Raw genomic sequence first — 27,934 nt, forward strand, 5'->3', positions numbered from 1 at the left:
AATCATTTACCGAACCCCGATGTTGGGCCCGACAGGGACGCGCGTGACGTCACGCCCCGCATCGCGCAACACTCAAAGGAACCTACTGTTTGTAGTCGGTGAAACACTCGTTTCGCGTGTAAGATATTATGATTTGAATGTCAGAAATGAGAGCACTCGTTTCGCCCAGCGCCGCTCGCTGTCCGGCCGCGAGTTGGCCGCGCACTCATATGTAAAAAGATATTCGATTGTTATTATTAGAGGTAATTTTTGATTTGGGTTTATGAATTTTATTTTTGAATGTGTATGTTTCTTTACAATATATTATTATGTGTTATGAATAAAGCACTGTTTGTAAAGTTAAGACTTATGAATATATGAACTATAAAATGTAATTGTTTTTATGTTCTTTCCTGCGTACGTGTTTACCACACGAGGGCTAAAAGTTGTGTTTTCAAGGAATTTATTGCTAAGTCACAGGTACCTACCTAATAAGATCTGAAAATCGAATTCAAGCTTAGTTTGACCACGCTGGCCGAGTGCAGGCAGGCTTCACATTTGAGAACATTGTGAAAACTGTCAGGCATGGAGGTTTTCTCATTACTTGAAGCGTTCCTAACTCCAGATCCCTCGAACTTAAGCGAAGGCTCGCCGTGAAGCTAACACCGCTTTGTTTGGGCGCAAGTATAACTGAATCAGTCGGTTCCAAAACTGCGTAAACTAAGTTTTTCTCCGACATTCCTTTTATGCTGTGAGCGCTTCCTCAAAAGTAGATGCATATCCTGGGTAACCATGTAAGTCGGCAGGTAGCTACATCCGAACTGACCAATACTAGAGTGTGTCTGTCTGCTAGCTGTCAACTGCCTAGCTGACCAACTCATTTTGAGGGGTGCAGAGATAGCTCGCATCGTGGGGGCATTACTCCGACAAATCAGAGTTTCCTCGAGATTTAAGAAATCTACGTGGACGACGCGACGTGGTGGGCATCGACTGTAGGTATTTACTTGGTACAACAGCTTTTTACAGACTACAGCTCGCATCCTGAAGACGGACGTACACTACTTTTTTTCCTGACAAATCAAATAATTCCCACGGGATATTCAATCTACGCGGATGAAGTCGCGGGCATCATTTAGTTCCTTATAAAGTGTAAACACCCAAAAAAATCCTTTCAATGAATCAGATTTTATTGCGAATTGAGTACCTAGGTAACTTTGGCTTTTGCGGACTCGATGGGGGATACGTCTGCGAACGAGTTGCTATTGCATCGCACTAGGCGCATTTCCCACTTTCAGCATTTGAGTAACATTGACCTCCGCGCTGCGCCTGCGTGACCTGCGACCTTGACCCGCACTCCGCGACCAGCCCCCGGCCTCCACACCACTCCACCGACAGCTGAGCGCGTAAACAAAGCCGGCCGTCGACACGGATTGCCTACAAAGTTAAAATCCACGTTTCTCATGTGTCAACAACTGTTTGTGGCAGATCATTAACTTTTCGCTGATACGTACGATGTGAAGATCGAGCCAGCTGTCCCCGAGCCCGGAGGACGCGACCTTCGACTGCTTGGTAAGTGAACTCTGCGCTCAAATACTTCCACTGAGCGGTGAGCCATCACACATCACACTACTCGTAAATTAAAGGCTCTAGGCTAGGGGAGCTAACCATTAATCTATACTTACCCAGTAGATAAGTCGACTTAAGTTAGTGAATGATGTCTCAGCTAAACTAGAGACTATGACAGAGAAGCATTGTGGCAATGCATTTATAGTAACTAGTTGTTATAAACTCAACAATTGATTCCTCATACTCTCTGGAAGTGTTTAGTGCGATAGGTACAGTTTTGCCGATAGATTGGTAAGTTTGTAGTTAAAAGTCGATAGAATGGCCCCTTTTGTACATATAAATCAGAGTTGCGGCTCTTTAAATAAACATGACAACATTCCTAATATTGATAATCCAATGCCGTCATCAGTAAATGCGTGTAAAATTAAGGAAAACCACAGCGAAGGGATATTTCCATTACCAGGAGCGTGGTATATGGAACAACAATAACAATTATTTAAGTAGGATTGGTATAAACTGCTTTTAAAATAATTTATCCTATTTATTTAGGTACAAATGATAGAGGCGGCTAGAAATCACTAGAAACTTACGATTCGTAGATAGGTATAATATGTACCAACTTACATAATAGGTATTCAAATTGACTAAACTTAGTTTTCTAAACTTCTCCTTGTCTCCATGGCTAGGCGGAATAGTTCTCCGACAGTTTTTGTGCTCGTCCACTCCCATATTTATTTATTTATATTTTTCATTTACTTACCAAAGTTGTAGTTTCAAAGTAATAATAAATCAAGTTACATTGGGAATGCTTATCTCTATCTTACGTGGAATAAATAAATAAAATAAATAGTTCCTTCCTACCCTTCATTTCGCCGGTGCTAAGGAACTCAGTGTGCTAAGCTGCATTCGGGGAAGAGGCTCAGCGTTAGCCGCCAGCTGTCCCGGGAGGGAGGGACACAGCAGAGCGTCCTGCGACACGTCCTCCACAAGGTTCCATCCCTCACTGCCACAAGCACTACGGGCCGATGTAGCATTGTACGAGTCTGATATGGCGTCTTAGAGAAAGTTGACGACAAAGAACTTTCTTCAAGTCTTAGAAGATGTGCGAGCAACGTCGGCGCGAACCCGGATGTCAGTTTTCCACGAGCCTGTTAGCCGTAACCCAACATTTTTGTTTGCTAACTCTCTCTAAGCTGTTATGTACCATTTGTATTTGTATTACTTAAACTTATTTTTATATTTTGTACCTACTTGCTTACTGAATATAATTTTAGATACGAAAATCTCTACTGTCGTATTGGTTACGTATAGAGCTGGTGGACTCGCTCGAAGGGTCGCAGGTACGAATCTCGGTCAAGCACCTCGGAGTTTTCTACTAAATTACGTGGTTAAAATTACGTAATAGGTTGTAGGTAAATACAACAGTCAGTTGACCTGCCTCAAGGTGTGGTTCCTAACCAAAGTCGGGGGAATTTTTTTTGAAATTATTTCTGTAGTTAGAACTGAGACAACCTATACAATTAATGGCAAAATCCAAACAACACAATTATTTAGTTAAAGTATGCTAGTTGTATTCTATATGCGTTTACGTTGAAATAAAGCTTCGTATCTAGCGAAACATCGGGGCTGTGGCTGGTGAAAGACATTCTGAAATAATAGAAACAACCTAAGTATTGTCTATAGGTATATGTACACATATCGCTCCCTCTTCCAGAGAGAGGAGATGTTTGTCCAGCGGTGGGAGTTGGGACGCTCGGTTCATTAGCGTCATGTGTGGTGAGCGGAGTGATTGCGCGCGTATCTGTGGTCTCCCTTCCGGCGAGGTTTCCTGCTGCGCCGATAACAGCTATATTTTGTCGAAACGCTAGTGATGCCGCGTTATTTACTAATTAATACTAAATTAACTAGGTACCTACTAGTAACTTTATTTTCATATCTTTTTACATTTCGCCAATAGTTTTCCATTCCCACTGAATACGCTTCCACTGCACCTACGAGGCGATGTACTCCACATACCGACACCATCTTGGGTTTCTCTGAACCTGTACAAACCTTCGCTAGAATGCAGTTCGTAACTTTTGCCATGAAGCATCCTCTACAGCAGGATGGTTCTCTTCGACCACTACGTGGTGGACCACCACGTGCAGCGCTGATCACGTCCAGAACGAGCAATGGGCTGTGTCCAGTTGGCCTTTTGTCCGTTTTACTTTGCGACAGGTTCTAGTGAAGTATGAGATTTACTGTCAAAGCTCAGAGTCACTCAGCGGGCGATGGAGAGCGCTAAGCTTGGAGTTCTATCTTCGGAGAAATGAGGAGTAAGGAGTTCCTTAGTCAACCAGAGACCAGGGTGACCTTCATAACTTAACAGGTTACGAAGCTGAAGTGACAATGGGCAGTGAACTTAGTTTTAAAAAATAATAGACGTTCTGACGTTGTGGTGTCTAAGTGTTAGAATGGCGATTTGACACCGGAACGCGCAGCGTCGGACGGCGCGTCAGCAGGCGGACAGGCGATATGCAACAAGTCACAGGGAGCCGCTGGCGCGGCGTGTGGACTATGGAGTCTATCGCTTGATGATGATGATGATGAAGATTCAAGAAATCAGATTTCAAACTCAAACTCAAAAACTCAAATTATTTTTATTCAATTAAACTTTTACAAGTGCTTTTGAATCGTCAAAATAATCTACCACTGGTTCGGAATGCTGTTCCTACCGAGAAGAACCAGCAAGAAACTCGGCGGTTGCTCTTTTCAAATGTACAATTTACAATAATATGCCATACTGTATACAAGCAATTGCAGCGCCGTGTATTGCTGGAGCGCATCAAATCCAAGCTTTTTTGTCATTTACATAATCTTCGATTGTATAATAAGCTTTTTTCAGGAGCATACTTTTAATAGATTTTTTAAACTTGTGTAAAGGCAAGTCTAAAATTGATTGTGGAATTTTATTATAAAATATTACACTCATTCCCACAAACGATTTTCCAACTTTCCTGAGGCGGAGCGTAGGATATGCGAGCCTATCACGGTTTCTAGTTTGCCGGTCGTGGAAATCACCGATTTTTTTGTAACTATGAATGTTTTGTCGTACAAAAATTATGTTAGCGTAAATATATTGAGAAGCTACTGTAAGAATACCTATTTCCTTAAATTTCTCTCGTAGGGAATCGCGCGGTTTTAAATTATAGATTGCGCGTATTGCCCTTTTTTGTAAAACGAAAATTTTTCCAATATCTGCCGCTTTACCCCATAGCAAGATTCCGTAAGACATAATACTGTGAAAATAGGCAAAATATACAATTTTTGCAGTTTCCACATCAGTTATCTGTCGAATCTTTCTAACAGCGTAAGCAGCAGAGCTGAGTTTACCAGCAAGTGTTGTTATATGGGCGTTCCATTGAAGCTTTGCATCTAAAGTTATCCCCAGGAACACGGTAGTTTCTTCTACTTTCAACATATCATTATTTACCATTAAATTAAAATCATTTGCCGTCTTAGTATTGGGCAATGCGAATTCGACACACTTAGTTTTCTTTGCATTTAAAAGCAAATTATTAACAGTAAACCAATGAGTAACCTGCGATATGGTTCTATTTACATCGTCAAAATTATTATAATTTCTATCGACTTTAAAAATCAATGACGTATCATCAGCAAATAGTACAATATCGCAAGTATTTTGGACGAAATATGGTAAATCGTTTATATATACCAAAAACATGAAGGGACCTAAGATAGAGCCTTGTGGAACACCCATTAGTGAGGCTGATCCGGATGACTTCACATCATTTACACATACAGTTTGTATACGATCACTGAGGTAGGACGCAATGAGACTAAGCGCAGAGTCTTTGATTCCATAGTGGTTCAATTTAGCCAAGAGAGTCTCATGCGCAACGCAATCGAATGCTTTAGACAAATCACAGAAAATTCCAATAGCATTCTGTGAGTTCTCCCATGCATCGAATATATGCTTTAAAAGCATTGCGCCCGCATCGATTGTTGATCGACCTTTAGTAAAACCATACTGCTCCGAATGAAGTAATTTATTCAGATTAAAGTGCTGGATCAGTTGGTTGAGCATAATTTTTTCAAATATCTTGCTAAAAGTCGGTAAAATTGAGATTGGCCTGTAATTATTTGGGTCAGTTTTACTACCCGATTTAAAAAGAGGAATTAATTTACTGTATTTCATAAGATCTGGAAAGGATCCTGAATCTACGGACTCATTAAAGATTAGAGCAAGATATGGAGCAACAATATCAATAATATTGCTGATTACTTTTACTGAAATTCCCCATAGGTCTCCTGTTTTTTTGTACTGTAGCGATTTGAATACTTTAACAATATCATATGGGGTAACGTGTTCAAATTTAAATAATACACTGCACTCAGAAACATTGCTCCTTAGAAGAGTGTAGGCTTCCGCTGGCGACGAGTTAAGGGAACTGGTAGTGGTAACTGGAATGTTTCGAAAAAAGTCCTCAAATACGTTTGCTATTTCTAAGTCGGAGTCAGTAATATGGTTGTTAATTTTAAGTTCCAATTTATTATTTTCCACTTTACGTTTCCCAGTTTCATCTGTGATGATATCCCAAGCTGCTTTGATTTTATTATCAGAATTAATAATTTTCTGTTTTATGTAAATTGACTTAGCTTGTATGCAAACATTTCTAAATAATTTTGAATAATTTCTTACATACTGAACAAATGTTGGAGTATAATTATATTGCTTTTCTGCATACAAGTCAAACAGCTTGTTCCTACTTTTATAAATGCCAGCAGTAGCCCACTCACTAAATTTAAGATTTTTAAACAATCTTTTTTCTATGACTTTAAAAATACAATTAAATTGGGAGTTTATACAGTTAAAAAAAGCTTTATAGAGTTCATCCGGACCACCCTGTGTAAGGTCAATTGTAGGTAAAGTAGATAAAATATTGAGTTTGAATTGCCTTACTTTTTTGGTGGTGACTGGCCTATACTTTATAACTTTTGTTATATTTTGTTGAGAGCTGGGAACAGATATCATTTGTCCACAGTGGTCGGATCTAAGAGTGGTGATAATGGATTTTTTAACAATTTTACAATCACCAAAAATGTTATCAATACAAGTAGCTGAAGTTGCCGTTACACGTGTGGGCTCAACAAAAATGTTTTCTAAATTAAAACTTTTAAATAAGTTAAGTAATCTGTCTGTGAAGGAGGTGTGAAGTAAAATATCAATATTAAAGTCTCCACAAATCAATATTTTTTTTGATGACCTACATATCCGCCTCAGTGCCTCCTCCATGACGTCCTCAAACAGAGAAAAGTCACCCGAAGGAGGTCGGTATGCGCAAACTATAATATATCGCTCCAGCTCAACACAGGACAGCTCAATAGTGCGTTCAACCGAAAGATTAAGAATGTCTTTTCGTTCCTTGTAATTAATGTTGTTGCGGGTTATTATCATAGATCCTCCGCGAATAGCCTTCTTTCTTGTGAACGCACTTGACAATGAATAATTTCCAAGATTGACAATTAATTGATAACTATTGAGCCAATGCTCAGTAAGGCATAGAATATTGATATCTAATTTTTTTATAAAAAGTTCAATTTCATATTCTTTTCCAGACAAGCCTTGTATATTTTGGTGTACAAGATTAATCATACATTGCTTGTCTGTTGTGTTACTTCTTGATTTAAAATTTTTACCATCCTTGCCGGTGAGGCTCTGTATGTTTTGATGTACAGTATTCATTTTACAGAGCTCCTCCGTTGTCTTACTATCTAGTTTAAACAAGCAATAGGGTTCCTAATAGTACATAAACTATTGCTTGAGTCAATAATTGAAATATTAGTACTAGAAGTACTCGAGTCAATACAGAAAATATTAGTACTAGGCGTACGGTTTGTAAAAGAGTCAAGAGACTTTGTTACAACACTTGTAACTGAATCATTTAAATTATATGCTAATAGTGAAGCAATATGCATCTTGCATCTCTTTGGAAGATGCATACTGTCACCGGTCAATCTAAACTTATTAGTAAAACTATTAATATCAAAGTAAGAAATAGCTTCGCTATAATATTTTGTCAGATTATACATTTTCAAATTTAATGTATGTATATTCTCATTTTGTTGTTTATTAAATGTACCAGAATAAGGAAAGGCACACAAAACAAATTTACATTTGGTTTTCTCATGTAAGATTAGTAATTTTTGAATGCATTTTACAATCTGTTGTTTTTTGACTTGTAAACTGTCCCCAAACAACAATATGACATTTGTATTGCTATCCAATGATTTTTCACTTAAATTATTAATTAAATGGTTAAAAGTAGCACCAGGGGAACATCTATTAATCACTGAATGCTTTAAGTAATGGCTCATCATGGAGCCGAGCCCTCTACCTAAGCTGTCAGAAATAATTACAGTTTGTTTTATTGGCTTAGTTGAGGGATTTATATTGTCTGATGAAGGAACCTTTGTGACATCTATGCTACACTGCTCTGGGCAAGTATCTGCTTTCACAGGGAGCACTGTAGGGCTATTTTGGCAAATTATAGGTACATTTGGAAAACAGTCATACCTATTTGTTAATGACTCCAAACGAGCCATGTTATAGTTACTTAATGTTAACAATTGGTCCGCTGCCAGTATTTGCTCATGGACCTGTTTTTGTGACAGCTCGTATAGGTCGGTAACTTTATGAAGAGACTGAGTCAATTTGGAAATTTCATCATTTAGGGTTTGAACATCCACATCATATTTATTCTGCAGTTCTGTTAAGGATATGCAACAAGCATCAAGCTTATTTACTAATTGGGAACGTTCCTTTTGTAATGATGAAATATTTCTTGCATAGGTTTTATGACATTTTGTCAATCTTTGTGTTTTCCTGATAATTTTGTTAAGTTTAATATATTTTTTTATTTTATTATGGCTATTTAAGTTTACTAAGTTATCTTTCCGTAGTGGGTTAGTATCTCTAGCACAAGGACTGTCACATGTCAGGTCAATGGTCACTACTGGCGCTATTGAGGATGAAGTGAGCAGTTCGTCATATAAATTATTTGTGTTCTTTGCTTCATAACTTTGCAATTGAGACTGAAGGTCGTCAATTGTTTTCTGAGCCCTACTCAATTCATTCTCTAACATAGAAATCTTGCTAAGAGCCTCATCGTATGTTTGGATGCACTGATTGAATGAGCCAACTGCATCCTGGAGTTGGTCCCGTTCCTCGAGTACCAGAGTATGTACTTTGTTCAAGTCAGCTAGTTCAGCCTTTAATTGAGTGTTCTTGGCAATAATGGCTCTTAACTCAACTTCACTGTCCTCTTGTTCCTTCAACAACTGTTCATTTAGCTGTTTCAGCGACTTCAGTTCCCGGAGGGCAGTTTTTAGTTTCTCTTGCTCCTCAATTACTGCTGCCCTCCTGGTTGTGGGTGCCATTGTGTGTATAAAATCCTGAAACACACCAAATAATATATGTGAGTGAAGGAAAATAGGAATAAAAGTTTACAGATATGGAGACAGAATGGTCTTAGAAAACAGAGAAAAAAGGACAGAGATTCACAGACTTAGAGAGATAAAATTTATATAAATAATTTGGTATGTCTACACCTACACTAACTGCACCAAAAGATTATATCATAATATGGGGTGCACTTTGTACCTATTTACTTTTAAAAGTTATTATTTAGCGATAGACTTAGTATTTATTATGTGTTGTGTAATGTTAGTATTGTCTGAGGCAGTAATCGTTATTCTCCAACTATACTTCCACTGTTTGTCAAGTAAGTGGAGAAAGGTTTTTGCCTATTGTGAGGATGGACGTGACTCGATGTTATCGAGAAAATGAAGAGTTGTGAGTAAGTATTGTGTAATGTTAGTGTTGTCTGAGGCAGCATTCGTTATTCTCCAACTATACTTCCACTATTTGTCAAGTAAGTGGAAAAAGGTTTTTGCCTAGTGTGAGGAGGGGCGTGGCTCGATGTTGTCGAGAAAATAAGAGAGTTGTGAGTGTAGTACCTAACCTAATTATGTAAAACAACATTCAAATACATAAAATATAAGATTAAATTAGGTACTAAAAGCAGTACTCCCCCGGTTAAAGCAGTTAATTTTCAAACACCCGGCAGCCGCCCTCTGTACTCGAGTCCTTTGTCTGGTTGTGTCGCTTATTTATAGTTGCATGTCACGATGTATTTCAATATTTGAAACCACTTTATCATTAATAACAGTTTCACGCTGGTTTTTCACATATTTCTATTTAAATTTACTTAAAGTTAAATTAAATATAAGGAACAGCTGATTTTGCGACATGTCAGCTTGACGGTTGCGTTCCGTTTAACTAAATTAACATCGTCGTTCGTTCATATTAACGTCGAACTATATTAACAAAATATATACCTATTAAAAATAATGAAATAATGGTTGTATTATGTATTCAAAATGTATATGAATGGCTTGTTGGTATGAAAGAGACCGCCCTGGCGCAATCGCAAGCGCGTCGTATGAACTGTGAGTGGAGTCGCAGTCGAGGCTTGACTTCACCGGATCAGTCACCCGTGGTCGCATCCCTAGCGGCGATATCTCGCTGCTGTGTCCCGCCGCACGCCGCACGCCGCGTGTGCAGCTCCCAATTAGTGGCGGCTTTCCTGTAGATAACCCGCTTATAACGCCGCGCGCCGCCGCGCCCGCGCACTGCGCCGCACCCGCTACCCAGCGCACTAACAATCACTGTTCAGTCCGAGTGCCGTGCGCTTTGCCGATTCCTGCACTATCGTAGAGGGCGCAGGCGCCGACGCTAGCGGTGTAGGTAAGCAAAACTATAAGCTGAGGTAAGTTTTAGTTATTAGATACGATTGGGTCCATTCCTAGAACTGTAGTAGATAGTCTTTTCACTTCATGTGCATTGCATACATAGATACATCCCTTCCATCGGCCATAGCTCTCAAATACCTACCTACTGTAACGTGTCATCATAAATTGTATTGTATTGTAACACAACTAGAGAAGCAAGAAGAGAGAAGAAGCAAAGAAGCAGAAGATGAGACTCGTGTTAGTTGCGGCTCATCGTAAGGCAGTTTGCTTGTGGTTCGCCAGCTGCCTAGCGAAGGGCAACAAGTTACAGAGTCGGTCAACGAAGCGGAGAAACTGCAAGATACCGAACTACTTGTGCATAGATGGCCGTGCAGTGTCAGGGACGTGGCAGGGCGCCGGGCGACCCGCGCTGAGCGCTCTGCGGTGACGTAAATATTACAGTGCAACAAGGATCTTTTGGCGCGGCCAAAATCGGAACTAACGCGGCCATCTTGTGAAGTGTCACGCTGTCCCCTCGTGTGTGGTGTTGCTAAGTAAAACATCTGAATTCCACTGTTTTTAGGGTTTTGTACCTCAAAAGGAAAAACGGAACCCTTATAAGATCACTTTGTTGTCTGTCTGTCCGTCCGTCCATTCGTGTCTGTCAAGAAAACCTATAGGGTACTTCCCGTTGACCTAGAATCATGGCAGGTAGGTAGGTCTCATAGCAAGAAGTACAGGAATAAATCCGAAAACCATGAATTTGTGGTTACAATATCATAAAAAAAAAATTAAAATGTGTTTCAATTTTCAAAGTCAGATAACTATACCAAGTGGGATATCATATGAAAGGGGTTTACCTGTACATTCTATAACTTATATTTTATTATATTATAATTTTTATTAATTTTTATGCTTAGGTAATAGTTTTTGATTTATCGTGCAAAATGTCGGAAAAAAACCCGTGTACGGAACCCTCGGTGCACGAGTCTGACTCGCCAGTTTTATCTCTATGTGGAAACAGGGGCGGCTTTCCCAATTTTTCATTAAGTTAAAATTAGATAAAACTTACTCGATTTTCAATATTTACATTTTCAACATATTCCCTAAAATTGAGCAAATTCTAATTAGCTGGGAGCTTTTGTTCTGCAACAGCTACGCCCCCTGTCAACATCATTCAAGTGCCAAGAGATCCTTGTCGCACTGTAGTCTGTATGGCGTGAAGCGCCTGAAGCTGCTCTAATGCAACTTTCTAGTTACAGGGTTTTATTCGTAATTATCGTAAAACGCTAATTACGTAACGTGGTTCGGCTTTCATTTCAATTATATTAATCAAGCAGATACTAAAACTAGTAATAATTAGGTATCTATACCTATCTGTCTCTGTAGTTCGCAGATTTAAATTAAAATATTTAGTTTCAAAGTTACCGGATTCCAGGATATTTAATTATTTACCTACTTATTAATTTAAACCTCTGTAACTTTGAAAATAAGTAGGTATTTAAACATTTTTGGCAAACCATATATTATATAGATATATGTAGTTACAGTAATATTTGCTAAGCTAGAACGTTCCTACCCATACGCACTCATTATGGCAAACAAATGGGATTTGAGGTTGCAGTCAAAAATAACAGCGTCTGTATCGTGTTGTAGTTGTGAGTTTGTACAGTGCTCAGGGCTAGGGCTTCTAGGGCGGCTCTGACAAGTGTCGAGGCCGGCCAGTGTCCCTGCAAGGACGATGTGCGGCTTACGGGATTTATGATCCCAACACGAACATCCAGTTTATTACTTTTGAATAACTCAAGGTCTTGACTCTTGACGAAAGACATTCGGTTGTACAGGATGTTTAATGTCAATAACATATTTTATTTACTAAGATTAGAACATCCCTCGTTTGGGCTCGAACAGGGTTGTGGTTAGATTGTGTATCCACAGTTGAGTTCGGGCCTTTTCGTTGGCACGACTCTTTGTAGACACTGACTGTTAGATTAGATTTCAAGGCGTTATTTTTGTAAATGTTTAATGTGTTTAACTTGTGTCGGATTAGCAAGTAAATCTATTTCTATGTAGGATTCGTACCAAGGTACTTAGGTACTAAAACCGCTTCGGGCGGTCACTCTCGGCGCATATCGGGAGTTACATCAAAAAAAGTGGGGGTCTCCAAAATTTTTTTTGCTATTATATGGAGTGGGATGTCAAATGAAAGAGAAGAAAATTCTGAGTTCATAAACATAAATATACCTACTACAACATTAAAATGTACCAAGCGACAGAAAATCAATTTTACTATAATATTTCAGCGTTTGTTAAGACAATCGCAGCCGGGTTTTAGTTTTCAACTTTAATGTTGTTTTGTGTTTGAATTTAAAACAAACTGGCAGCAACACTAATTATATTCAGTGGTTCCCATGTGTGCTGTGAGCTCGTGCTTACTCTCTACTGAGCTCTTCAAGGCTTTGAAAATGAGGTAATCGCGTCCGTTTTGTCGATGCACTTCTGTCGGTGCGGCTTCGCTCGTAAATACTACAGTTTCGCCGCGCGAGGTCGGGGAGAGCATTCAACGCGATGGTCAACGACCAGCGCTCACTGTCAATGCCAGCTCTAACTAATAAATACTTTTATTACACGCACTTACTCGAAAAAACCAGCCAAGTGCGAGGCGTTCCGCACTCGGGTATTTTTTTCGACGTAATCTATGAACGCACAGCTCAAACTACTGACGGATCGGGCCGAAATTCAGCATGCAGATAGTTATAACGTAGATATCCGCTGAAAGTATTTTTGAAAATTCGATCCATAAAGGGTTAAAATAGGGGTTTAAAATTTGTGTAGTCCGCGCGGACGAAGTCGCAGGAATAAGCTAGTAGCTAATATTTTCCCGTCAGAAAACTTAAAAGTATTTTTTTTTTAATTATAAAGACTAGCGCTTGGCTGCAATCAGACGATGTAGTGATGCAATGCAGACTAAGATGGAGCGCGCTTGCCCAGAAGTTGCCTATTCGCTCTTGATTTAAACATAGATAGAAGGCCACTGGTTGTTGTTCTCGCAGCTTGTTCCATTTGCTCAGATAACCAAAACAATGCTTGATAATGTTAGTCTCGTTTTGCCAATATTAAAAGACCACGTATTCTATTATTTCTACCAAACCAACTTAACCTACATAACTGAGGAGAACAATATTTCAAAATCTCAGGAAAAATAGAAAACTATGTAGCTAATGCTGTATTATCCGATAAACAAGCAAGTAAGGGCTAAGTTTGAACTTTTAACGGTTAGATATGTAAAGCGAGACAGTTTATTGATTCGCGTATGGACCGTTAGTTATTGGCGCATAGACAAGCGCCTGCCGACTCTACAGCCTGGACCAGCGCCAATGTGTCACATACTGGACTCCGAGCTGTCGCAGAAGAATTATAGCCCTCGCAACCAACATGCTCGCAACACACAGTCAATTGCACTTGACCCACTTAGGTTTACCGTTAACGTTAATTATTCTGGCAAAAAAAAAACATATATTTCAGGGTTCGCTAACATTTGACGCTTTCTATAATCATAATTCCAATACTGGCCTGGGTAAACCACTTTCTAGTTGGTCTTCAACTTATGCGATAACTTTAACCGTCTGAAATGTCGTTTGATGCTTAGCTTGATTTGTGAGGTTTGGGGTCTCTTTCAGAATGAGAAAGGTTTCGCCCTACTTCATCAAGCTGGCCAAATGTGGAGCGAAATACTTAAAACATCTTTGCGATGATTATGGAAAACTCTCAAGAATGCAGGTTTCCTCCCTGAACATCGGGAGGAAACGATGTTTCGATGATTGGTGTTCCGATGTTCAGTGTGAGATATAACTCCGAACAGTTAGCTAGAGGTGCATGCCCGGGATCTAACCCCCGACCGACGAATAGAAGGCCGGAGCCGAGAACTTTCTCCTTCCGAGAGGAGAGCCGTCTCAGTAGTGCGCTGTTAATGATGATGATGAGGTTTGAACTGTAAATAATTATGTAACATACGATGGCGATCGTTTGGAAAGCCTTTTCTTTTCGGTTCTACGAGCGTCAACTGGATATAATATGTACATAATTCACTAGTGTAAAAACCTATACCTAGTTATCTACTCTTCACTTTTGAACAGGTAGGTATATATACAAATAATAATATTTATGATGTTCCAAAATAGTATAATTACCTCATTTGACCAAATTAAATGGATTTCCAACGAGGAAATAAGCTGAAACTATTGTTTTTTGCCTTCTCATATTTTAGTGACTGATTACAATAGGTATTATTTACTTAATTTATATTAAGTACCTACATACTTACATTTTTCCTGTTAATTAACACTAAATTATACTTTGTTTGCGCAGAGCGCAAATTGTTGTCACTTCCCAGGGACGGACCGTGAGTTTGTTTCGCGAGTTTCGGGGCCCTGGGCTTTAATACCTCCTGCTTGGGCGAATAATGCAAGTTTGAAGCCTATTCGACTGCGAATGACTGCGTTTGTGAGAAAATACGCCGAAAATAAATGGCGGGGAGTATAAAATATTTAAAATATATACCTACAGAGCGAACGTCACAAACACGACGTATTGAATAGAGTAGATATGAGTAAGTAGGTAATCTGGCTGAAGGGTCTGGTTGAATGTAGGCTCGTGAACACGGACTCGTCACGTAGTTGTCGTCTCGCAACCTGAGCTTTGTTATAAATACCTGCCTATGTGCATTCTGAATACCAGAAATTATATGATGCATTTACTGCTGGGCTAATTGCATCAAAATATGTATAAGCTGTACGTTGCTAACCATTTTCTCATTGATTCATTGCTTGTGTATTTATTTATGCACTACATACCTACATAGCCCTATCTATACTTAATATAAATGCGAAAGTGTCTGTCTGTGTGTTACGTTTTAACAGCGCATCTGCTAAACTGATTTTGACGAAATGTAATTAAGTACAGAAATTAGTTTACGTTCCGGGGCTACTGTTTATCCCGGAAAATGTAAGAGTTCTCACGACATTTGTGACAAGTGTAAATTAAAAATTTATAACACCCCCGACAAGTTAAGGTTACAGTAACTAGAAAAGAGCTGATAACTTTCAAACGGCTGAACCGATTTTCTTTTGGATTACCTATAGCTAAGAACACTCTCGATCAAGCCACCTTTCACACAAAAAAACTAAATTAAAATCGGTTCATTAGTTTAGGAACTACGATGCCACAGACAGATACACAGATACACCGATACACAGATACACACGTCAAACTTATAACACCCCTCTTTTTGGGTCGGGGGTTAAAAAGGTAAATCCACACGGATGAAGTCGCGAACAACATCGCTACGTTTACTGCAATACATAACGTATTACTTACATCATTATTTAATTAGATATTTTTCAACAGCGCGCTGCGACGCACCACGCAGTAAGCGAAACGTTCGTATTGCAAGAATCACGTTTGCAGTTCGATTCCGGACAACTAAAATATTTGCATACTTAATTAGTAAGCAGATATTGAAAGAGCAGGCCGCTCTGCTGGCACACTAATGAGTCTATCAATGTATTTCAGAAGACGCCTCGGCCTTGGGGACGCATTCGACCAAACTCAACAACAATCTTCTTCCACCTCAATCCATAAAACGGTTTCAAGGTAATGTGCGTTGCGTACTACGCAGCATAATATGTTCAGGGTTCCGTAGCCGAAGGGTGCCAACGGGACTATTACCAAGCCTCCGCTGTCCCGTCCGTTCGTGCGTCCGTCTGTTTGTTAGCAGGCTATATCTCGCGAACCGTTATAGGTAAAGAGTTTAATTTTTTTTAAAGATGTATTTCTGTTGCCGCTGTAATAACAAATACTTAATAAAAATTGGTACGAAACTCTATGTGTGCGAGTCTGACTCAGACTTGATCGATTTTTTTCTCAATAGGTACAGCTACTCATAGTAGATACAAACATATTTACATGGTTATAGGCTTATTTACTCACATATATGTTAATTCCAAAGCTAGGAGCTGCTCATTTACGTAGACTATGATGTATGATAATTGTCGTACTTACAAGTAATTATGAATTATCGTGAGCGCCCATTGTCATCGCACCTAGCTATGTATCTACATTTGCAGCCGGTTTCCTTCGTACATTGTTCAGTGGGAAAATAGCTTCAAGATCATTCACGAAAAACATGCGATAGTCTAAGAGTCCACTCAACTATCAATAAGTACGATTTACTCCGACTATATCTTGCTGAAAGCTTAACGCCAAAGAAAGGAGTATTAAATATATAGCTTGACATGTGACACTTAGATTTAAGTATGTCATTTTTGGCGGATTGGCAGACTCAGACTTCACACGTCATAAAGCTTAGTATAATACGTCCATGTCACACGTCTTCGAGAACATTTAACGATCTAAAACTCTCAGGCACACAGGTTATCTCATGAATCACGATGTTTACCTTTACCGTCAAATCTAACTCTGAAAAGTTATAGATGCGCATCCTGGATTGACTCCTCGATCTCCCGAATACACGTACGTCGTAACCACTAAGCTCGTAGAGTCCGTAGAGTATGAGATGACAGAGACGTGCCATCTTATCGTTTTACAAGTTCTTCAAGGTTCTTCATGAATATAGCCTCGATAGCTCAACGGTTAAAGGAACGGACTGCAATCCGAAAGGTTGCGGTTCAAACCCCACCCGGTCCACTTTTGTCGCTCCCACTCTAAGCACAAGCTTTACGTTTAGTTGGAGGGGAAAGGGGAATATTAGTCTTAATGATAAACTTGGCTAATATTCTTTAAAAAATAAAAATATACTCGGTGGGCTCTCGCACTATTACAGGTGCGATTGATTACTAGACAATACTCTCAGGCCAATAAACTGCTAAGCAGCCGCGAGCCGCAGTCAGTTTCCGACGTCCGACCAAATATCTCCTAACCTCACCTATCTACTCCAATTACTATTTACCTATACATTTATAATTTACATTTCAAACGAGGTTCCAACTTCCAAGTCGACGCGACAATTAAGTAGTATTGTACACGCATTGGCAGTGATCATTGCACCTAGTCGAGAAGGATCTCGTTTAGTATCAGATCCTGAGTCACTTCCGTTGTGTGTAGTGGGCAGTGTTGCCGGCCAGCGGGCAGCGAGGCAGCAAGCCGGGTGATCCTAGGCGGTTTATAAGTGGCGCGGCTGTTCCCGGGCCCGGAGTCGTAGCAGCATGGTGCGCGAGCGCGCGTCCGCCGGCAGCCTCCCCGACATGTACCGGTTAGTGGCTTTTTACTTTTTTCTACAAAACAACAAGTAAATACGTTTACGTACGCGAGTGCAGCGGAGTGCAAGGCCTTTGTAAATAACAAAACCAATTGTTAAGCGTTTAAAAGTACGTTACACAACGGTTTTTCCAACTAGTTTATTGATAAAGCGATCGATTTTTGCGTTCAGATAATGGTTTTGGTTATAATTATAATATAAGCATTGGGTAATTTTTCAAAACGGTTTGGATTGAATGTAGCAGTTTGTTAGATTATGTTATTTTTAGAAGATACAGTACAAATATAGAAAACATCGCGCGGAAACCTGCATGCCTGAGAGTTGTCCATATTTTGCTAATCCGCACGAGGCCAGCGTGGCGGCCTAAAGCTGAAGCCCTCCTCATTGTGAGAGGAATCCCTCGCGCTGGCCAACTGATGGTTAACAGACTACTTATGGATTGAATTATGGAATGGAGACCTCTCAGGCATGCAGGTTTTCCTGCGATGCTTGCACGTTAAAGCAAACACTCCGAAAAGTTGTTGGTGTGTCCCCGGGGTCGAACCTCAAACTCGCCGACTAGCAGACCGATCTCTTAACCACTAAGCTATCACCGCTAAAAGTCTGTAGTATTCTAAAAATTAAATAGGTACCTTTTTTATTTTAATATATTTTATTCAGATACAAGTTAGTCCTTGACTGCAATCTCACCTGGTGGTAAGTGATGATGCAGTCTAAGATGGAAGCGGGCTAACCTAGAAAGGGTGTGGTAGTTTTCATTAAACCTTCCTCGATTTCTAACTAAATCCTGTGGTTTGTACGCGGCAAATCAAATCGCCTGACAGCACGGCTTGGCCGGCTTATTATCTATGTAATACGACATCTTCAATTTGAAGTTGCGACCTCAATTATTTGAAGCCGTGCCGGGGGCCACTTCTAAACACTTTCGCGATCTTGTAATGTAATCGATTGCGAAATGTGAAGTGATACATGCCTGTTACGGTTGTCTTTGAATACGGCAAAAGAATACCTAATTATTGATCGACTCATTCTATAGCCCTACCGAGACAAACGCCATTCATTATCTCCGGTTTTATGTACATACCCAGTAGTTACTCAGTTTACAGCTTAAGTTTACTCATGATCATGTACCTAGTGGTATATGTAATATGTCAGTGGGTGTCGGTTCCCCGGTCAGCGGCGGCGGCGGCGGCGGCGGCGGCGGCGGTGCCCGGCTCATTGTTCCGCGTCACGCGATCGACACAACGCAGACTTTTTTTGCTGCAGAATGTTGCGTTTACTATTCACCGACTGCGGCGACACAGGCGGCGAGGCCGATCAATGAATATTTAATGTTAAATCCATACTAATATTATAAACGCGAAAGTGTGTCTGTCTGTCTGTGTGATATTATCTTTTCACGGCCCTACAGTTTAACCGATTCTAACGAAATTTGGGTACAGGGTTAGCTTATATCCCGGGGACGGACATAGGCTACTTTTATCTCGGAAAATCAAAGAGTTCCCACGGGATTCCTAAAAACCCATCCGCTTAACCGATTTGTATGAAATTTGGTAGCTTGCGTCCCTGTAATTCACATAGGCATTTTATTCCGAAAAATCAAACAGTTCCCACGGGATCTTTAAAAACCTAAATCCACGCGGACGAAGTCGCGGGCATCCTCTAGTATGACATATTTTACTCTTTAAATCCCCTCAACCCATAGCACGGATGAGAAGAGTTTGCTCACAAGCTACCACGCTGGCCGTACACTTGACACGCCTTGTCAAAGAGCCACGGATATCGCAGCTTCATTTGTAAAAGCAGCCATGACTTACAGATACCTATTAGACCTCTAGGCAAATAAACTGAGCATTCCTATCGTTGTTATGCAGCTTTCATTTTTGGGGTTCCGTACCTCAAAAGGAAAAACGGATCACTTTGTTGTCTGTCTGCCTGTCGTGTCTGTCAAGAAAACCTATAGAGTACCTACTTCCTATAGGTTCCTTTGACCTAGAATCATGAAATTTGACAGATAGGTAGGTCTTATAGCACAAGTAAAGAAAAGAATCCGAAAACCGTGAATTTGTGATTACATCAAAAAAAAAAAAAACTGTTCGTGACCAAATAATTAGGTAGTTGGTAATTTCAATTTTCAAAGTAAGATAACTTACTATATCAAGTGGGATATCATACATCTACATTCGAAAACAGATTTTTATTTATTTCAATGCATAATAGTTTTTGCTTAGAATAAAAATCCAGACTTTTTGATTTGTCGTGAAAAATACCCCAGTACGGAACCCTCGGTTCGTGAGTCTGACTCGCACTTGTCGGTTTTTTTAAATACCTAGACATAGAGAGGATGTTATCTACATGTTATGTTAATAATCTATTAATAAGCAGCATAATTTAAAAAAAATTACGTCGTTTGAATAGCTGAGAAGGTCAGAGGTAGGTATTTAGCAAATAATTAATTGAGAATTGCGGCATGTCGGAAAAATTTCACTGATTCGTTTGTATTTTGCTCATTTTGAACTTCATTTACATAATAATACTATTATTATTAATGGGCTATAGGTATTTTTATACTTTTACAAATTGCTGGATCAATCTAGAGGAAATGTGGCACTTTGGTGAACTATAGTATGATTATTTTATTATATGTATTTCCTACTTACTCGTACTCGTATTAGCTATTGAATAGCTTATGCCCGCGACTGCGTCCGTGGACTACGCAATATTAAACCCCTATTTTACCCCTTTAGGGGTCGAATTTTCAAAAATTCTTTCTTAGCGAATGTCTACGTTATAAGAGCTAAGTATCTGCATGCCGAATTTCAGCTCAACCCGTCCAGTAGTTCGAGCTGCGCGTTGATAGATCAGTCACTCAGCTTTCCCTTTTATATACTTACTAGCTGATGCCCGCAGCTTCGCCCGCGTGGATTTAGGGTCTGAAATCCCGTGGGAACTTTTGATTTCCCAGGACATAAGTAGCCTATCCGTAATAGCCTGTCCCCGGGATGCAACGTGTTTCTGTATCACGTAAAAACATTTAAACGGATGATCCTTAAAAAATCCCGAGGGATCACCAGGATTTAGGAATGCAATTCCTTACAGCATCAGGGTTGAGGAGTTGGGTCCTCGAGGTCAACGACAAAGTCTTTACATGGTACAGATACCTTCAATATCAATCAATTTATAACCGACAGTTTCTAAATCCCATCAGTATTGATGGTGAGGTCCCCTACAGCATCAGGATTGAGGAGTTGGAATCCAATTTTTTTATGAAACAATGTCACATAGTTCCTCTACCGATTAAAAAAAAAATTACGCAAATCGGTTCAGAAATCTCGGAGATTTCGGTGTACATAGGTAGAAAAACACAACTCCCTTTTTGAAAGTCGGTTAAAAAAGTAGCCTATTTTACGCCCTGGTCAATCCTCAACTTGTCTGTAAAAATCCCGTCAAAATCGGTTCAGCCGTTCCGGAGATTAGCCTTTTCAAACAGACAGACAGACAGACAGACAGACAGACAGACAAAAATTTTAAAAACGTGTGATTCAGTGTTGGTATCGTTCAAATAACCATATGAGCTTAATATGAGGTAGTTATTTCGAAATTACAGACAGACACTCCAATTTTATTTATTAGTATAGAAGTATAGATGCTGCGAATCATGCCGACATCCCGGGTTCGACTCCCGGCTTGAGTCGACAAAGAATACTCAGTCATTGGGATTTTCTTCCCAGTAGCAGCACGTGCAATTCAAAGTTGGTGTTGTTATACTTCCGTGCTTGAAAACAACGTAAAGGCGGCGGTCCTGCGCCTGATATTTCTCCGGTCGTGTCGGATTACCGACACTGTTGAGTACTGTACCTAATATTTCCTGCGTAGGTTTGCCACCATGGCCGGATTTCGGTGAAGAACCCAATAAGAATAAGAGAATATTATTTAAGCTCCAAGAGGAAATAGAATTATGTAATATAGTAATTACTATATAACGGTCTATTTGGGCTGCAAAATTTCAAGCACCAGTCTCAGTTTTTTTCTAGTGCTTTATTCTACAACAATTGGTGTAAAATGTTCTTTTATAGTCTTAGTGAAATAAATAAAATAAAGAAATAAAAATAAACTTATGGAGCTACCAGTACGAGTTTTTGTATGAAGTTAATTGTTTGAAAATACTGTTTATTTTTTCCAGGTTAATATTTCCGCTGCTTCTGTGCGCGAGCGCAGCGGCCGCCGCGCCGCAGGCCCCCGGCGCCGCCCCCGCCTACATCCAGCCCCTCGTGTCCGACGAGCCGCCGGCCAACGCCACCAGCTTGGAGGACAGCTTCGGCAGCGCACCCCCAAGTCCGGAGAGCACGGCCTCGGAGAGCAACGAGTTCATCCGCCACGCGCGGCAGGACTCCTTCACCACGGAGCTGGACGATCCTGACACCACGGAGACGGAGGAGGTGGCCACGGAAAGAGAACTAATCACTTCGCCCAGAACCAGCCCAGGTCGAACGTTCTCGCGGCCGGCGCGCCCGACCCCGCCCAGCCCCAGGTTCATATCGAAGCTCAGCTACTTCGACAAGCCCAGCGCTCCGAGCGGCGTCGTCACCAACCTCGTGGAGAAGGCCGAGAAGGTGTATCCGGGCTACCTGCGCAAGTTCGTGAGCAGCTGCCGCTGCGAGAAGATATGGAACTGCCCCAAGCTGCAGATCACCGTCCCGCGCTGCCCCAACGAGTACTTCATGTGCTGCTTGTGATGCGACCGCAGGCAACACCATCATCGCGTCCACCGCTGGACGTAGGTCTCTGTGAGGACTCCCTGCGATTCATTTGATAGCGCCTGTCCATCTCGCAGTTTTCCAACGCTGTGCTTTCCGATGCGAGCACCTTGGCACTCCAACGTGTGTCGGTACTCCGTCCTATATGTGCCCCGCCCACTGCCACCTCGGCCTCGCCACCCGCTGAGCTGTCGGTTACTCTGGTTCTCCTACGGATGTCCTCATTTCTGATTGATCACGTAAAGAAACTCAAGCATAGCTCTCTCTAGGCGAAGTGACTCTAGCCCGCTAAGTGACTCTGAGCTGTTTTATGAGGCCCACGAAGAACGTGGTACATATACTCGCCTACCAGTCAAACTACCACCAAGGTACCACCAGCGACAACAACTTTGACTCACGTACATACAATACATACATATTACATATAGATTAAGTTTTGACACGTTGAAGCTCTTATTTTATGTAAAAGCTTCTAACAGATGACCATAAAAATGTATCGACCGTAAATTATCAATTTATAGTGCCTACCAATGATGAACTCTCCAGGACGTATTCCTTAAAAGCTCAATAGATGGTGCTGTTCTGCGCTCGCCCAAGGAAGTTATAAAAGCAACATGTGGCATTTTCAGTAGTGCTTCAGGTTTCTAAAAATCCTGCTAAAATTATTCACGGCTTTCGTTAATCAGACTCTAGCACTAAAGTCCGATTTAAGAAAAATCTACGACTTTCCTTAGGGCATGAACAACGACATAGGAACTCGCCCTGAAAAGTTCCTCATTGAGAGGCGACGGCACGGAGGGGTCTATACGGCCGCGCATTGGTTCGTCAGTCAGCCCTTCGTTTGGACTGCAGCTCAGAACAGTAGGTACAGCCACATGCAGACTCATACTCTCAGTCGTCCAGAGGCCTTTCGCATCATACCAACTGTAGTTCAACCATAGAGTTCAACACCACAAGTAATGAAATAAAGCTGGTCACACATTAGCGCGCTCCGTCGCGGCGAACATTGCTTCAGTACTCATTAAGCAGTTACATAGATAGTGATTTGAGCTTGTCCCACCGACCAATAGTTCATTTTGTTCCCAGTTTAGCTATAAAGTATTTATAATAATGTTTAAAGGAATTTTATAAAATTGGCTGGTCACGTTAATTAATGTAAATAAATTAAAAGACAAAACCTCTCTACTTTAGCTGAAGAGATAATATAATATTTTCCTTGTGTTCAAAGTTTGGTACAACGGTAATGGTTTTGCTACAAGTATAAATACTTGGATGTAGTAGTTAAACTAGGAAAAAAACATTATCTTTTAGTAATTAGTAGTAACTGTGGGAAATGCCCGAAAAGTGAATAGATTATTAAGGCCATCTGTTCACGTTTGTTGTATGTACAGAATGCCAACAACGCGACAAAATAAACGTAAGATCGTCTTTATGTTTTGAAGAGTAAGATATTTTTTACTATTTTTAAGCCTTTTGATGTAAAATAAAAAAAAAAACTGTAAAATATGTAATTTATGGGTACATAGTTAAGTAAATAAAAGTCATTACTGTATGCATTATTGTCGTTTATTAATAAAAATAGAAAATAGTTAAAGGCAGTTATTAAATATTGCTTACAAGAATATATGCATTTACAATTTCTCCATAACAATAATATTATACAAATTCAATTAGATACCTATTATATTTTTTTTCATTAAGATAAAATAATAAAATTTAATCACAAGTATGAAAATAATTGGTTAGAGTTCTCATTTAGTTAACAATTATTATTATACATAAACAAGATCAAAAATAAATTAATTAAAACTCCTATACCAGGCCAAAAGAACAATTCAACGTTTCATACAGCGTGAAATTTTAATTGTGTATTTCCTGCAGCAACATGCTATCTTGGGGCAAAATTTCAATTTTGACATTTTATTACTATTAGATTCACCAAAAATTCTAAACAAGGTGTTAGCTAATGTCTCTTCAAAATTATATACTGTGCACATGTTATACTGTGAACAATGAACATGTTATAACGTGACTAATTTTACCAATTATACTAGTTATTATTGTATAGTAACATATTTTGTTTTTGAAACATCTCTGTATTCGCAATAACGAAAATTGAAAAAAATCTGATGCCAAGAAATAGACCGTTTTGTGACTCGGTACAATCGATTTATAAAAATAATATTAGAATCAGTAAATGGCAAAATAATAATTGTGAAAAACAAACATCTAAAGTAACATCGAACCAATAGTAACACCTTCACGTGCGGGCGCACGAGCGTGCAGGCGTGCAGGCGTGCAGCCGTGCAGGCGTGCAGCCGTGCAGGCGTGCAGGCGTGCAGCCGTGCTGGCGCGCAGGCGTGCAGCCGTGCAGGCGTGCACGCTGCTTTATACTGTATTACAACGCGCAAAAGCTTATTTTACTCTAAACATTTTCACTTTGTCGGCAGTGCGTGCGAGACGCCATGTATAGAGTAGTCATGAGACTAGTGAATTACTATTGTTTCTCACGCTTCGAGTTAATGAAATTTTTTGAATTATTTTACAACAAATAATTCTTTTAAGCCCGAGGGAAAACAACTATTCAAATTTAACGCTGTAAACACATTATTGTTTCGGAATCTACATTGCTTTGGCTTTGCCGTGATCGGGTCAAAGTAGCTATAGCCTCCGTCCTCCATAAAACGAGACAAATAATAACTTATTAACTATCATTTGTTTTATCTACTTACGAATGTACGTATATCCACATCAAATAAAGCTGATCGCACATCGGAGCGCGTGGAGCGCCCCGCACTCGACGGATTCGCGAACATCGGTCGATCGCGTAACTTGTGACCATCACATTTGGCTACATCTCAATATTGTGATTGTCTGAATTGCTGGAATTTTTTCTACACGAGCATTTCAGCCAAAAGTATAGCGTTATCAAAAGTTGCGCGAGCAAAGCGACGAAGCGGGAACGTGACTACAACGCGATTCCACTGCGGCTCCAGACGCACGCACGTGTCTAGTGATACAGTGATTACTGTTCAGCAAAAATGCACTAACAAAGGAAAGGAAAGGAGGTTCGCGACTCGCATGGTCGTCGCATAGGCTCGCGTCGCTGACGCTCCGCATCCCGCGTTCATGCCGCGCAGGTGAGGCCATAGCTTTAATGTCGGCCGAGCAGTTGTGATTACGGCCGTTAATGTGGCTATCAAAATAAATGGGCTTCAAGGATGCATCGAGAAATTAACTTTAACATTAAAATAAATAATTGAATCTTCCAACTAGGTCAAATATATTAACTCCATGAGTTTTTTTTTTCGTATTTAAAAAGCAGTTTAACTCGATTAACTAAACTAAACTTTAAAAACTCTTCAACTAAATTAAACTTTAAAACCTGTACATTTGTTTTTATATTATTATTTCTAATAGGACGAACTATATAAACAAGGCCGTTTAATTTGTGATTGAAAATAATGTTATTGTGATTTGTTATGTAATCAATACTCGCAGAACCCAAGGTCGGCTCCTCGCGTGTGGACCGACTGGAAAAATAAATTACGACTTATTATACAAATACATGCGACCTCTTCAGCGCATACCGTCCTTCCACTCCACGCCGCGAGTCGGCGCGTCATCGTGACACATACCTGGACAAGGTGGGCGGCGGCGGCGTCAGTCGGAGAACAGCAGGTCGGCCTCGCGCCCGCAGCGCTCCTGCGGACAGAGGACCACACTGAGGGCCTGCACGACTCTTGTCTGCGGAGGACAGAAACCTCCAAAGCGAACATGAAGTAATGAAATAACAACGAACTCAACGCACACGGTGTGCGAGCATTTGTTCGCCGAAAGCAAGTGCCCGTGGATTGACGCGCCTTGAAACGCAGTTCTATTTTTTCGAGAACTCGATACTTTTGTGGGGTTTTATCTCTCGATTTTATGTGCAGCGCGCTTTTAGTCCCGTTAATTGTACGATGCAATAGCGAGTTGTAAGTGATCTCCCCTCGGCGGTGGTTCCCCTACATTACAACATGGGGTTATTCAAGGAGTGAACCGATTTTCTGAAAGGCCGGCAACATAGTGGCGATTCCACTGATATGGTGCTGCAAATGTTTATGGGCGGCGGTAATCACTTTTCATCAGGTCGCCTATTCATTTACTCGCTAGTTTTACTCAAAAAAAATTAAAAAACTCACATAATACATACATGAAACCTGAGAACATTATACTTCTTTTTTAGGGCAATTGTGTAAAAAACAGGCAATCGCCTACTCTTTCGCATTGGAGGCTTTGCTTGTGCGCTCTTTCATGCTTCAGCTGCCGACCGACGAGTACAATGCTCTCCGAGCCGACATGTGGCCACTGACCAGGGCACGCACCTGGTGTTCGCTGATGAGATAGACGGGCAGCGGCGCCGTGCAGAACTCGCACGGGATGACGGGCGCGGGCGACGCGGCGCGCGACGAGTTGCGTGACGAGTTGCGCGACGAGTTGCGCGACGAGTTGCGCGACGAGATGCGGGAGCGCGGCGCGGGCCGGTACTGGGTCAAGTCTGGCCGGCACCCCGTCTGGAGAGTGACAACATCCGTTTATGCAATTGATCTTACTGTATTAAGAATTTCTAATTCAATATATGAGTTCAGGTCAACGTCTTACCAAACTTTCAGGCTTATAACTCATTTCATCTACAAGCTCGATATCTGTAACATATTTCGGACAGACGGACGGACGGATGAACGGACAGACAGACAGGGATAGACAGTCATACAGCAGAGTGACATTAATAGGTTGGGTTAGTATCTTTTTTTATTACATTATATTATGAGGAGTAAAACAACATTCGTACTGGTAGACACAGAACAAATCTGTTATCGGCTTTAGAGGAGCATATTCCATTTAGGGCAGTTTCTTGTCGCTACAGCCGTACCAGATAATACCTGGTATTGCACCGATGTCAACGTAAATCGTGACTATCAACAGTCAGACATCGAGTGCAAATCTTCTCTTCTTAAATAGTTTCATAATTACGAGAGCAGGAGTTGCGTCTGACCTGATGCTGCACCAGGTCGTCGGGCAGCACGGCCGCGCCGCAGAACTCGCACGGCAGCCGCACCGCCTCGCTGCGACAACACATTACACTGCACCACATACTGTCATTGACCTTTGCTGCACCACAACGTCGACTAAAGATTGCCAAGCAATAAAACTTAAAAAAGGGAAATCATTATTATTTTAAGATTTAAGACTTATATTATATGTAAATTTAAGGCGCTACGAAGGTACAGGTGCAATACAGAATTTCTTATTTTGAAGTCAAAAGGTTTACTTACTTGTGAGTGGAATCATTGGTGACGTTGGAGTTGTACGGAGCGGTGACCTGCAACAACCACAATTATACAAGCGCGGGGAGCGATGCCAAGGCGCCACTATCAATTGCCCTTTACACAGAAAAACCCATATTTCGTATACCCGTATTTAACCTGTAAATCGCTCCAGCAATTCGCGGGACTGCAATCCCTTTCATAAATGGCATTAAATAAATTTTTGAAAATGTCAAACGTCGAGTTTGTTGCTG

The 27,934-nt window shown here is 40.6% G+C and overlaps 1 protein-coding gene across 4 annotated transcripts; it reads left to right on the forward strand.

The window, feature by feature from the left end:
* Positions 1-10,245: 10,245 nt before the first annotated feature.
* On the forward strand, positions 10,246-23,993 carry LOC123871144. Of its 4 annotated transcripts, none has more exons than XM_045914762.1 (3): positions 10,246-10,354; positions 15,910-17,608; positions 21,798-23,993. In XM_045914762.1, exons 2-3 carry the CDS (start codon positions 17,562-17,564, stop codon positions 22,348-22,350), a joined length of 600 nt encoding a protein of 199 aa, XP_045770718.1. In that variant the 5' UTR covers positions 10,246-10,354; positions 15,910-17,561; the 3' UTR covers positions 22,351-23,993. The 4 variants fall into 4 exon arrangements, with proteins under 4 accessions (XP_045770718.1, XP_045770720.1, XP_045770719.1 ...); XM_045914764.1 differs by having other exon boundaries at positions 17,461-17,608; XM_045914763.1 differs by lacking the exon at positions 10,246-10,354 and having other exon boundaries at positions 15,648-15,990; positions 17,461-17,608.
* The last annotated feature ends 3,941 nt before the right edge of the window (positions 23,994-27,934 follow it).

Source organism: Maniola jurtina, chromosome 13 (genome assembly GCF_905333055.1).
Source record: "Maniola jurtina chromosome 13, ilManJurt1.1, whole genome shotgun sequence".
NCBI classification, from domain to species: domain Eukaryota; kingdom Metazoa; phylum Arthropoda; class Insecta; order Lepidoptera; family Nymphalidae; genus Maniola; species Maniola jurtina.

What these genes read in the sequence shown, in the direction of transcription:
- LOC123871144 (XM_045914762.1), top strand. Translation starts at nt 17,562, where the DNA reads ATGGTGCGCGAGCGCGCGTCCGCCGGCAGCCTCCCCGACATGTACCG. An exon ending in AGCCTCCCCGACATGTACCG is followed by an intron (nt 17,609 to 21,797) that starts GTTAGTGGCTTT and finishes TATTTTTTCCAG; the next exon opens with GTTAATATTTCCGCTGCTTC.